The 13,715-nt window shown below is 38.2% G+C and overlaps 1 protein-coding gene across 2 annotated transcripts in view; it reads left to right on the top strand.

Annotated features, from left to right (window-relative positions):
- The first annotated feature begins 296 nt into the window (after positions 1–296).
- LOC139953121 (DNA-directed RNA polymerase III subunit RPC1-like) overlaps positions 297–13,715 on the top strand; it is a 29,724-nt gene continuing 16,305 nt past the window's right edge. The window contains exons 1-17 of one of the 2 annotated variants that reach the window (XM_071952537.1): positions 297–444; positions 1,254–1,392; positions 1,926–2,075; positions 2,846–3,005; positions 3,679–3,833; positions 6,209–6,262; positions 6,751–6,872; positions 7,795–7,894; positions 8,388–8,465; positions 9,309–9,446; positions 10,162–10,209; positions 10,820–10,923; positions 11,476–11,521; positions 11,967–12,062; positions 12,369–12,509; positions 13,239–13,308; positions 13,471–13,598. In XM_071952537.1, coding sequence (XP_071808638.1) covers positions 401–444; positions 1,254–1,392; positions 1,926–2,075; positions 2,846–3,005; positions 3,679–3,833; positions 6,209–6,262; positions 6,751–6,872; positions 7,795–7,894; positions 8,388–8,465; positions 9,309–9,446; positions 10,162–10,209; positions 10,820–10,923; positions 11,476–11,521; positions 11,967–12,062; positions 12,369–12,509; positions 13,239–13,308; positions 13,471–13,598 — 1,773 coding nt within the window. In that variant the 5' untranslated portion in view covers positions 297–400. Of the gene's footprint in view, positions 445–622; positions 654–1,253; positions 1,393–1,925; positions 2,076–2,845; positions 3,006–3,678; positions 3,834–6,208; positions 6,263–6,750; positions 6,873–7,794; positions 7,895–8,387; positions 8,466–9,308; positions 9,447–10,161; positions 10,210–10,819; positions 10,924–11,475; positions 11,522–11,966; positions 12,063–12,368; positions 12,510–13,238; positions 13,309–13,470; positions 13,599–13,715 lie in introns of those variants that run through there. The other variant, XM_071952538.1, reaches the window with a different exon arrangement.

Consider the following 13,715-nt stretch of genomic DNA (forward strand, 5'->3'; position numbering starts at 1 on the left):
TGACAACTATACATAGGAAAAATATGAAAAAATATTAATTATTAAGCTACATTCTTCATTAATAGATTCTAAAAATTTGAAGAAATTCCGTCGAGGTTTAAGTACTATGAGGACGGGTTCTGTGAAGGGTATATTAGTGGGGTCTTTATATGCACTTAGCGTGCGTGTTCATTATACGCTGTGTTGTGTACACGGCCAATCGTGGGAAGTGTAAGGACTGTTGCTGCCAGTTTAGTGTAGCCTTATTACTTCGGATACTAATAGTGTGTACCAATGAACCCCAAACGTTTGAGAATAAGTGTCCACCGTGTGCAGCAGGTTGTAAAATGTTTTCATTTAGCGCAATAAACATCGTTTTTCATTCATTTGTATAGTGTTGTGAGATAGACAAGAAAGCAACATGGTGAAAGAACAATTCAGAGAGACAGACGTTGCCAAAAAAATGTAAGTTGATCTGCTTGTTTTTAATTTGCAGCAAAAAACAGGTGACACATCACATGCGATTGTGAATGTGTGTGACGGACGGGAACTTGGATGGTTGATGATGAAACGCACGATACGCACAAAATAATATCATAAACAAGTTCGACCAAGGGCAAGCTGTTACAACAGTCGGGTGGTTCTCAGGTTATGGTTATCGCCAACTTCTCTAAGTAATGAATGATGCTAGGTTTACGATTCGTAACTACAGTCACTTCACGTCTTCAGCTTAAAATTTTAAAATTCTAAATTAGTTGAAGTAGGCTATAGCAAGGAATCCTTTAAAGGCAGTGGACACTATTGGTAACTACTCAAAATAATTATTAGCATAAAACTTTACTTGGTAATGAGTAATGGGGAGAGGTTGATGGTAAAAAACATTGTGAGAAACGGCTCCCTCTGAAGTGACATAGTTTTCGAGAAAGAAGTATTTTTCCACGAATTTGATTTCGAGACCTGAACTTAAGTTTAGAATTTGAGGTCTCGAAATCAACCATCTAAAAGCACACAACTTCGTGTGACAAGGGTGTTTTTTCTTTCATTATTATCTCGCAACTTCGACGACCGATTGAGCTCAAATTTTCACAGGTTTGTTATTTTATGTATATGTTGAGATACACCAAGTGAGAAGACTGGTCTTTGACAATTACCAATAGTGTCCACTGTCTTTAATCTGTTGGTCTTTAGACAATTTCTTATTTATAGATCAAACAAAAATAGGTTTATTAGTGACGACGAACAATTGATTACCACATTAACTTTTCCACACACAGAGGCAAGGTTTGTTTTGGGTTGATGTCCCCGGAACAGATCCGTCAGCAAGCTCATATTCATGTAGTAAGTAAGAATCTGTACCAGCCTGAGAATGCTACAAGGACACCTATACCGTTCGGGGTACTAGACCATCGCATGGTAAGTAAACTAGTTATGTTTACTCTTCACATTTCTGCACTACACCCACAAAATTCCATTGTATTATAAGGCCAAGTTAAAAAAAAGAAACATGTTATTAATAGCGTCCCTGCCCGGTTCCTTTTGTGTGCGTTCAGATGCCTAAAAAGGGCTAGTTGCGATAACGTAACCCTCCTCCTGACGGCCGCCAGGCCGGAGGGTTACGAGATTGTTTCGAGCGGCAACAGTTAATCTGGTCCAACACATACAATTTTGACAGCTAGTCACCAGATTTGCCCCAAATCATGACACAAAAACTAAAAAAGGGCCTAAAGTCTTTTATCTGAGTGAGAAATTATTCAAAAGCTACATTACATCAGAGGGAGCTGTTTCTCACAATGTTTTACATTATAAACAGCTTTAAATTGCTCGTTACCGAAGTAAGTTTTTATGCTAACCATTACCTTGAGTAATTACCAATAGTGTCCAGTGCCTTTAGACAGAGACTAAAGACCTCATCAATTTAAACTTTATTTGTTTGTTTGTTCTTTTAGGGAACAAGTGAGAAAGACAACCCTTGTTTGACCTGCCACAAGCCGCTAGCAGACTGCCTCGGTCACTATGGTTACGTTGACCTTGAATTACCAGTCTTCCACATTGGATACTTCAGGTCGATTATCAGTATTCTGCAATGCATTTGTAAGGTGAGGTTCATGACTGAGCTTACAGACAAAGGTCAAAACAAAAAAGTATCTCGACAAGGACGCAAGAGCCAGGACAAAGACTCTGCTGATCAAAAACACATTGGCCAAATTTCATAAAGCCTGTAAGCACAAAAAAGGTTACCAGCCAAAATTACATGAAGTTTACATTATTGATACTGGTGCCCCTTCTCAATGTTTGCTAAGCAAAGAAATTCTTGAAGCGGTATTTTCTGCTTAACAGCTTCATGAAGATGGGCCAAGGGCTTGAGTCCAATGCTGATACACTTGGCCATGACACGCCATTAAGGCCGTATCCGAATTGGCGGCTACAGCTATGGCTACGGCTGGATCGCCGCGTCGTCATGCATTGAAGTATAGGACGCCCTTAGCAACACCCCTGGCAACGGTCGTAGCCGCAGCCGTAGCCACCAATTCGGACACAGCCTTACTTGAATAACTAAAGCATGGTTCCTACTTCCTGCCAATACGAATGCAATACAAATTTTTGCGTCACAAATTTGCAACAAATAACTCGCATCAATTGACTTGTGCTCAACTCTTGCGGTTCATTTGCTGTGCAAACAGCTATGTGACATCAAAATTAAAATCGCCCTCGCAGGAAGTACATGAATTGAGCTTACTGATGGTAAATTTCAAACCATTACTATTCCTGCAGAGAAATATTTCTGTCTCAAGGAAATAGCTTTTGACTCCCCATCAAGTTAAGATGTTTTATTTTGATTGCTGTCTCTATTATAATAAATCTTCAGGGTTGCGGGAGTTGTCTCCTCTCTCAAGCGGAACGACAGACATTCCTCGATGCCCTGAGGAGGCCAACGCTGACTTATCTCCAGCGTAAAGGATTAAGGAAGAAGATTAACGAGAAGTGTCGCAAACAGCAGATCTGCCTCAAATGTGGAATGTTTAATGGTGAGTGGAAATATAACGTGTTGCTTGTACCAAAAGAACTCTGAAATTGTTAATTATGCCCTGGCGACGAAGGGGCACTTACGAGGCACTTACGATTTCCCTTGTTTGTGTGTATGTGCGGGTGGCAGTTTTGTAGCGGCAGTGGGCGGTGCTGGGCGGGCCTGCCCAGGACTCACAATTTTTGCCCAGGACTCAGAGCAAAATACATTGTGCCGCCCAGCACAGATTTCCTAGAATCAATAAAAATATTGTCCACTGTGCATTGAGCTGAGACACAGCTAATGATAAGGGGTATCAAATGTCACATAGAGGAAGAACAAAGTCAAAGTTATTGCAATTGCCCCGATAACAAAAAACAGTTTGGAAACCTGGCATCATGTCTGAAATTCTGAAGTTTGCAGTCTTCAGCAATTGGCCCCATATTTAAACATGAAAAATTTTGTGGATCCGCTCACCCTTGGTGGCCTTCAAAATCATTTGATGAATTGGTCAAGCTTCATGTGAAACCTTGGTGGGTGAGCATACTCGGCACTTTCACCTGAGTCCTGCAGGGGTCGAAATTAAGTGTATTTCCATGGTAGTCAGCAGGGCTAGTGACCAATAATTTTTAGTAGCCCTGATTAGATTTTGGTAGCCCGAAAGACACATTACCCTTCATGAATATTCATTACAGGTCAGGTCAAGAAGTGTGGCACCTTGAAGATAGTCCATGAGAAATTTAAGAGCACTCGACGAGGGAGGGAATCAGCCCTGGTTCAACTTCAAGCAGATCTTGGTACAGCGAAGAAACATAATAAAGACATTGAGCCACTTCTGTCCAAAGCCCAGGTAAGAGAGTTGATGTTATAATAATAATAAATAGAAGAATAATAGTGGCTTCTAACATGACCCCTTGCATGCACGACACATGCGGCAACTGTGCCACGCTCACCATTTTGGTGGTCAATAGGTTAGCGTGTAAATGCCGCGTCGTCTAAAATGCGCACTTCACTAAATAACATACAGTGACATTGCCCACCAGTATGGCGGTTCCAAGATTGTTCGATGATGACGTAAGGTGAAGATGGTCAATAGTGCTCAAATTCGTCACTCATTGATGCTCAAGGCGCTTTAACATTCAGTATTTTCCTGCGAAGTATGAGACCTACTCCTTGTACACCCTGCATTGGTCTACAAGGAACAGTTCTCAGTAGAGTCTAAAATCTTTACAATTTAGCTGAGAAGGGCACATAAATGTGCACAAGGCTGTATACTCCCCAGAAAGCTGAGATGGTTTAAGGAATGAATTAAGCCCAGTGACCAGGGGTAATGATGTTGGAAACCAATGTGAAAAGCGCTATATAAAAACTGATTATTATTGTTATATTTATTACAGCTTATAAAGCAAGTACAAGTACAAATCCTTCAGACGAACATAATAATAATACAAATAATAATGACAAAAAAATGTCATTCAAGGGTGCTGGTTCGCTAAGTTCAAAGTTGAAGTCAAAAGTGCAGGATTGGTTCAATAAGCCAGAATAGCTCTTGATATTGTTGGTGAAATAATTGGTGCTTTGAGTCCCCCATGTGTTATTAAAACGCTTCATACAAATGTGCACTTTTGCAATTTCATTCAGCAATGCTCATATTGGAAATATTAATTTCTGCCAGCTTAAAGGGACACCTTGCCTTGGATCGAGCGAGTTGGTCTTTGAAAAGCGTTTCGAAACTGTTTGTTATGAAATACGTATGGTTTGAAAGATGTTTAAAAAGTAGAATGTAATGGTCCACACAAATATGCCTCGAGACTGCATGGTTTTCCTTATACGTGTGGCGTACACTCGTCACTTATGAACTAACATGGCACGCCAATTTGTGGAGTCAAATTTGTTACTCCACAACTAGGCGGACCATAAAGTAAAAGAAGAACCAAGCAATGTCATGGCATATTTGTGTGGATCATTATATTCTTCTTTTAAAACATCTTTTGAACCGTGCATTTTATAATTACGGTTTCAACAGTTTTTTTCATAGACCAAATCACCCGATCCAAGGCAACACGTCCCTTTAATTGCTGCAAGCTTGATAGGAGTTTGCTAAATTGCTTGCATGGCATTTCAGCAATGCACAGTGAAAGACTTGAATGAGTTTGTCAGACCATATGGACATATCTTAATGATGATTGATTCACCAGACAAGAAATAAAAGCCACAATACAGTACATAATCCTAAAGGTCGGACTAATTGTACACACTAAACCCCAACTTGTCCTTTCTCAAATGATTATGTTTTCTTTTCTTTTTTTTTCATTTTTTATTAAATGAAATGTTCTACAAACATGTTTCTGGGGTAATGTTGTATGCAAGAATATAGCTTATTTTATATTGACATTTTCTTTGCTCATTTTCTAATAACTAGAAAAAGCAGGTGTTGAAGTTAGAAATGAAACGAATGTGACCGTCTTTTCAGGAAACAACTCAACTTAAAACCCCTTTATCTCAGCTTATTTATTAAACATCTCTTACTATTTCTACTTTCTTAAATTTTGAATCAAGTGATATCAATATGGGGTCTGAACTGTATATGCTCCTTTCAAATGAATGAAGAAATTACAAACTACATTTTACAAATGACCCATTTTGCTTGATTGCATCACGAATGATCAGCTATGTAGCAATTTGATAGCCTAAAGGTTGAATCACAAGCCTGTCAAGCACTGTGGAAACCATGGCCTTCTCTTTAATTGAACAAACACATTAACCACTAGACTACAATGTTTTTGTAACGTTCAGACGGTACACAAAATAGATATTAATTATTATTATTCTTATAATTATTACTGTTATTGTTTTGCCTTTGCTTATTTCTTACGGGCTGGCTGGTCCAGATTTAGATCTTTTGATTTTGTATATACATCTATCCTTTCATACTAAACATCCTTTGTCCTCAACACTTTACTCCTATTGGTTCATAACCAACAATTGTTTCTGAAATAGAAACTTTGATTGGCTATAATTTTCCTGCTTCTTTTCTGGATCCTTCCCTTAATCCCTTTCCCCTCTCTTTTTCTATTAAATGGATATGTATTTGTTTGTACTTGTCAATGCCTCTAAAGAAGGTCAGGTTTGGATTGAAAGCTAAGGCCATCTACCCTACTCATTATATACATGTATACATAATATGTAACTTTAAATATTTTGTTCCTCTCTTATTTCTCACAGGAATGCTTGAATCCGCTGACTGTGTTCAACCTGTTCAAGAGAATCCCACAAGAGGTAAAATCAAGAAATAATAAACCACAGTGGAAAATGATCTCCCTTTTAACGATTTTGTATTTTTAATGCCCATTAGTGCTTGTATAGTTTTAACTGCTTGTATAGTTCTATATTTTTAAACTGTATGCTATGTTTTAATAATGTCCATCTGCAATGTCCCTTTTTGTCTCTTCGTAAATTGTGGCATCAGGAGATTAACTCGATAGTAATTTAGTTTACTTTTTTAAAATCCTTCAGGGGTGCTGCTTTTTTGTTATTGTATTGTATGTTCTTGTTTTTGTTTTCTTACTGTTCTTATTGTCTGTGCTTGAATTTTTGCCTGTGAAATTAATAAATGAAATGAAATGAAATGAAATTGGGTGAACTCAAGGTTGAAGAAAGACAAATTTGCTTGAGTGGGATTTGAACCTGTGTCCTCCGGATAAACATGCCAAATAAAACGGACGGAGTTGACTAATTTTGAGACTGGGTTTACTTTTCCTCTGCAGGATATTCCAATGTTGGTGATGGAAAGTGACAGTAGTCGTCCGCAAGATTTAATCTTGACTCGTCTACTGGTTCCACCTCTGTGCATTAGACCTTCCGTCATATCGGAACTCAAGTCAGGAACGTAAGTGAGAACTTCACAAATTTTTGGGGTAATGCAGAATTGATCGGTAGTTGTATATTTTCTACTGTCATAACTGTAGAGTTCCCTCCTGGTTTTAAATGTGCACTTAAAAACACTGGACACTTTGGGTAGTTACCCTTTCTTGGTAATGAGCAACGGAGAGCTGTTGATAGTATAAAACATTGTAAGAAAGGACTCTCTGTAAAGTTGCGTAGTTTTTGAGAAACAAGGGTGTATTTTTATTTCTTCCTTTTTTCCTGAACTTCAATGACAGTTATGTCCAGTGCCTTTAAGAGCAAATTCAGAATTATCAATGTACCTAAATTGGCGTGTCGTTGCCGAAAGGTCAAGCATATTGGACTCAATCAAGCTCTGGTTTTTTTTATGTGCGGATTGTGTTTTCGAGTCCCTGTCTGGACACTTCTGTGCTTGAGCAAGACACTTAAAGGCAGTGGACACTATTGCTAGTTACTCAAAATAATTTTTTGCATAAAACCTTCCTTGGAAACAAGTAATGGGGAGAGGCTGATAGTAGAAAACATTGTGAGAAACGGCTCCCTCTGAAGTGTTGTAGTTTTCGAGAAAGAAATAATTTTCGAGACCTCAAGTTTAGAATTTGTGGTCTCGAAATCAAGCATTTGAAAGCACACAACTTCGTGTGACAAGGGTGTTTTTCTTTCATTATTATCTCGCAACTTCGATGATCAATTGAGCTCAAACTTTCACAGGTTTGTTATTTTATGCATATGTTGAGATACACCAACTGTGAAGGCTAGTCTTTGACAATTACCAATAGTGTCCAGAGTCTTTAACCATTATTGCTTAAACCTTTGGATATGACAAAAAGCTTTTGGTCCTGTGTGTTGTGTACCGCTTTTTTGTGTGTTTCTAACTTAAAATTTATGGTTATTTTCGGTACTAGAAACGAAGATGATCTGACAGTCAAACTAACAGAAATAATCTTCCTGAACGATGTCATCAAGAAACATCAACAAGCTGGTGCTAAGATGTCCATGATCATGGTAAGGAAGCTCCTATGTGAAGTCTAGATATAAGACTTTGCTCTGTATGATATCACTCTGTAAACAAAATCATAATTTAATTAACAGCAATTAACAAACCATGGGGAAACCTACACTGCTAAAAATGGTATTCTTGAAACAAGAAAAACATCTTATTTTGAGAATATATTTCTTGTGTCACTCCCTAGAAATTTTTTCTTGGGAGTGACACAAGAAAAAGAAAAACTTTCTCAAAATAAGACGTTTTTCTTATTTCAAGAATACCATTTTTAGCAGTGTACCAGTTAATCTCCAAGGCATTGTTTAAGCAATACTTGCAACAGGACAGCATTCTCCCGAAGACGATCAGAGCATACAGAGTTTTCAACAACCCATTCTTTTCGGAACAAATCTCAAAAGAGATTTACCCATGGTGCTACCTCAATCCTCACCTAGTTATACTCCCACCTTGCAAAGTTTAAATTTCCACGTTTTTTGTTGTTTTTCTCATCAGGAAGATTGGGACTTCTTGCAACTCCAGTGTGCTCTGTACATTAACAGTGAAACATCAGGGATTCCAGTCAATATGCAGGTAATAAGGAAAAACCAGACTTTGTTGTTTGTTTCCTGAGAAATTTATGATAGATTAATAGCAAAGTATACCTTTGGTCTTTTGAGCCATTACATTTTTTCAACCATATATACAGGCATGCAACTTTTCCTCGGATCAGCTGATTTCCTTTTTTAGTAATCTCAGTTTTACCATTCAAAATTAAAAATGCTATACAAACTCATTGAAATTTTGTAATTTCCTCATTTTTGGTGAAATTACAGTTGCATGCCTGTTTATAAATTTAGATTTTGCTGAAAATCCCTCTAGTGCAGAAATATAGTGCTTGCTCTGTTGACCCAATTCACCTGATGTCATCATTAGAATAGTCTCAGATTTTTAATTTTTTTATTTTTTCAATACAGGAATACATTTTTTTCCATACTCTCATAAAAGAACAACAGATACATGTATTACGGAGTAAAGCAACGCATTTCTTTAAGTCAGAGTAAACATGAATAAATAAATAGAGTACGGGGCCGTTTTGGTAAGCATAAGTTTGTTAAAAACAGCTAGACAGACAAGACAACCAGACAGACAGACAGACAGACAAAAAGGACAGGTTGGCAATGTCTGTGCGTTATTCAGTGAAGTGCATCATTTAGACAATGCAGCAGATACATGTAAACCTCTGCCCACCAAAATGGTGAGCGTTGCACAGTCGCCTCGTGTGACGAGCTAGCAAGGGGTCAATAAGCAAAGAACGATGACAGGAAGTGCGGAATTCGACAGGAAGCAAAGCCATGAAACTTTGGCCCTCAGGTCACAGGTCACACGTCTGGTTTTCAGTTCATAATGTTTCACTTTTCTTTTTTTATTTCTTAGCCCAAGAAAGCTACGAGAGGCTTTTGTCAAAGGTTGAAAGGCAAGCAAGGTCGATTCCGCGGCAACTTATCTGGAAAGAGAGTTGACTTCTCCAGTCGAACTGTCATCTCGCCTGATCCTAACCTTAGAATTGATGAGGTAATTGACCGGCCATCTTGAATTCTAAAGGTTCAGGAGATTGTTTAGAAAACTTATGTAAAGATAGCCTTTGGATTGTGGTGTGTCCAGCCTAGCGGTTAAGCTAGAGCACCCGATTCAAGCTCTAGTGTTTTTGATCAGCAAAATGTGGGATCGAGTCCTGGTTGTGCCACTTGTGTTCTTAAGCAAGACACTTTAAGGCAGTGGACACTAATGGTAATTACTCAAAATAATTATTAGCATAAAACCTTACTTGGTAACGAGTAATGGGGAGAGGGTGATAATATAAAACATTGTGAGAAACGGCTCGATTTAGTTTTGTAGAAAGAAGTAATTTTCCACAAATTTGATTTCAAGACCTCAAGTTTAGAATTTGAGGTCGCGAAATCAAGCATCTAAAAACACACAGCTTTGTGTGACAAGGGTGTTTTTTCTTTCATTATTATCTCGCAACTTCGATGACCGATTGAGCTCAAATTTTCACAGGTGTGTTATTTTATGCGTATGTTGAGATACACCAAGTGAGAAGACTTGTCTTTGACAGCTACCAATAGTGTCCAGTGTCTTTAACCATGATTGCTTCGTTAAGTTTGGGAGGTTGTGCTTACAGCTCTACCAGCAAAGCTTCTGATGGATGATACCCAAGCCTACAACCTAACCTCGCAATGTTAAGAAAACTTAATGTCATAATTTTGTTTTCTTCTTTTGTTTGTAGGTTGCAGTTCCTATACATGTAGCGAAGGTTTTAACTTATCCAGAGAAGGTATTGGTTTTATTTTCCATTTTATTTGATCTTAAAGGTTTAAATGCCTCTAGTGTCATTGCAAAACATATGCTCTAGGATGGCAAAGGTCTTGGGTTTGAATCCAACCCGAGTCATAATCAAGTAGATTTTGTGCACTGGACTCAGGAAAGGTACGGAGTATACAGTGCTTACACACATTGGCTTTGGGGTAAAACCAAAGAAAATATTCTTTATCCCTGATGCTAAGTTGAACATCTTCTTGACCTCAAAACACAAAATAATCCCTCAATCTTCAAACGGCAGCTCAAAAACACATCTTCAGACAAATCTCTTAAATCCTGGACTCTTGACTTTGGGAACCAGCGCCCTTGAATGACATTTTTCTTTATCAGATACTGTGCGCTCTATAAGTGCTGTATATTATTATTATTCTAAAGTTTTGGGGACGATTGGTAATGATTTTAAACAACAGGATCACCGGCCTTGGGGGAGTGGGTTCCAGGTACTACTACCATTATCTTCAAACTGTTTAAGTTTTAATGTAAATCTGTGGACATTGTGTCAAAAGTACCCAGACCCTTCAATGATGATAATGATTCTATGAGAATTATATGATGAATTACTACAGGTTACCAGAGCAAATATGAGTCTGATGAGGAAGCTGGTCATCAACGGCTGTGACGTCCATCCAGGTGCAAACTTCATCCAGCAAAGACACACTAACAATAAGAGGTATGTCTTAGTTGCCATCTTGGATTTGTAGTACACTAATCTATGGAAACCAAAGTGAGGCTTGGTTTTGGTTTGGTGCTCGTTCGGATTTGTAGCATACTATTAATCTATGGACATCAAAGTGAGGCTCGGTTTAGGTTTGGTACTCATATGGTTTCGTAGTACATTAATGTATGGAAACCAAAGTGAGGCTTGGTTCTGACTGTGCTCATGTGGTTTTGTAGTACACTTATCTATGAAAACCGAAAACCAAAGCGAGGCTTGGTTCAGACTGGTGCCAGCCTTGCCACCATGGGCAGCTCGCCGTATTGATGCCTCTAGTCACTAACCCCTGGTAGGGATGTACTGAGAAATAAAATCCATTAGCTCTCTTTGAGTGCACGCTCGATATTTATTTTTATTTTTTCTTATTTTGAAGTGCTCCATTTCACATAAATCATGTTTTTACATTTCAGACAAACGACTCATATAGCCTGATCGCATCACATGTGTTAATCATTCGTAAAAGTTTAGTCATCTGTTCTTCTCTCTTTTTCTGTTTTAACTTTCCAGATTTCTGAAGTATGGAAACAGACAAAAGACAGCTCAGGAACTAAAGGTACATTATTAGACAAATAATATCGGTTTCATCAGGGAATGAAATGAGTTCAAACCAAATCAAGCATGACTTCAAAATTGTTCATTACTCAAATACCGTATCTAGAACTTTATTAACAAGAATTCAAAATGCTTCAGTTTTTCAAGTAGACAGGCATAAACACATGTAGATCACTTCATTTACTTGTTTGCAAAAAAATACTTTGTAGTAAACAAAAAACACTCTACAAACAAATTGAAATCTATAAAACAAGTGTCAACATCGGGATTGAAACCCACTGAACAGAAACACCAGAGCTTGAGTCGAATGCTCTTATCTGCTTGTCTATAAATGCAATAGTATAAAGGCAAATCTAAACGATTTCATGCATTTTCAATATAAACACAAATTTCAACCATGAAATTGTTTTGATGATTTCTTTTCTCTTTTTTTCTTCTTTTTGAAGTATGGTGATACGGTTGAGCGTCACCTGATGGATGGAGACGTCGTCTTGTTCAATCGTCAGCCTTCCCTTCATAAACTCAGCATCATGGCACATTTTGTGAGTCAAGTTTTTACTTATATTGAGTAAGGGAGGACATCCATTACAGGACAGCTCCATTGAAGAAAGAGGCTTGAATAACAACACCCTATTCATCATGCAACTAACACCTGTTATCTCAATGTAATTCCTCTTCCATGCAGTGGATTTAATTGGGTCATGCACAAACCAGTAGGGCTACTGACTGATCAGGGCAGACTAACTGCTCAGCGATTTTCAGGACCCAATGTAAACACACCAACTGATCAAAAGAATGTTTAGTTTCCGCGTTTTTTAGGTTTACCTGACCTTTACTATTCCCTCTAGGCTCGTGTGAAGCCTCATCGGACCTTCCGCTTCAATGAGTGCGTCTGTACTCCTTACAATGCTGACTTTGACGGAGACGAGATGAATTTACATCTACCACAGACTGAAGAGGCTAAAGCTGAGGCGCTCATACTCATGGGTGTAAGTTACTCACAAGTCTTGCATAATACTCAAAAAAGCACTCATACTCGTGGATGATGGGTGTATTTACTCACTGGAAATTGTATTCACATTGCTTTGAGTTATAAGTTAAGTTAACTCACATATGTACTCAAACTCATGATTGTAAGTTACTCACATATGTTTGTTTACTCACATTGGTTCAATGACCTCAAAAAGGAACTCATACTCATGGATGATGGGTGTATTTACTCACTGGAAATTGTATTCACATTGCTTTGAGTTATAAGTTAAGTTAACTCACATATGTACTCAAACTCATGATTGTAAGTTACTCACATATGTTTGTTTACTCACATTGGTTCAATGACCTCAAAAAGGAACTCATACTCATGGATGATGGGTGTATTTACTCACTGGAAATTGTATTCACATTGCTTTGAGTTATAAGTTAAGTTAACTCACATATGTACTCAAACTCATGATTGTAAGTTACTCACATATGTTTGTTTACTCACATTGGTTCAATGACCTCAAAAAGGCACTCATACTCATGGGGGATTGGTGTAAGTTATGCACAGATATTTTCAAATGATTTTTGGGGTTGAACAAAGAGTTGACTAGAGTGGGATTCGAACCAACGACCTCCGGATTAACGTGCCAGCGCTCTACCAACAGAGCTATCTTGCCCTATATTAGCGGTGTCCCTATTTTGTCAATATCTTTGTTAATTTTTTTCTATATAAAAAGGTCAAGTCCAATTTGGTCACACCAAGAAATGGCGAGCCGCTGATTGCTGCTATACAAGACTTCATCACAGGTAAGAAACAAATCTCATCAAAAAATACTCCTTTTATCTCAGAAAATTAATATAAAATTCCAGAAATACTCAAATTTAACAATGATGTTTTTATCCTTGCAAATCCTAAATGTTCTGTTGAAGGTGCCTTGTAAAATAGTGTTATTTGTTTTTGTCTTTTAGGGTCGTACCTGTTGACTCAGAAGGATGTGTTCTTTGATCGGAGTAGAGCATGTCAGATTATTGCCAGTATGCTATCCCAGGATGATGAGAACCTATCCATTAAACTACCCGCACCAGCTATTCTCAAGGTAAGGCCGTGTCCGAAACGGCGACTTCAGCTACAGCTACGGCTAGATCGCGCGCGTCTGCCTATTCTTCAACACTGGTAGACGCGCTGATCTAGACGTAGCTGTAGCCGCAGTCGT

This window comes from Asterias amurensis, chromosome 21, assembly GCF_032118995.1.
Source record: "Asterias amurensis chromosome 21, ASM3211899v1".
In the NCBI taxonomy this organism is placed as follows: Eukaryota; Metazoa; Echinodermata; class Asteroidea; order Forcipulatida; family Asteriidae; genus Asterias; species Asterias amurensis.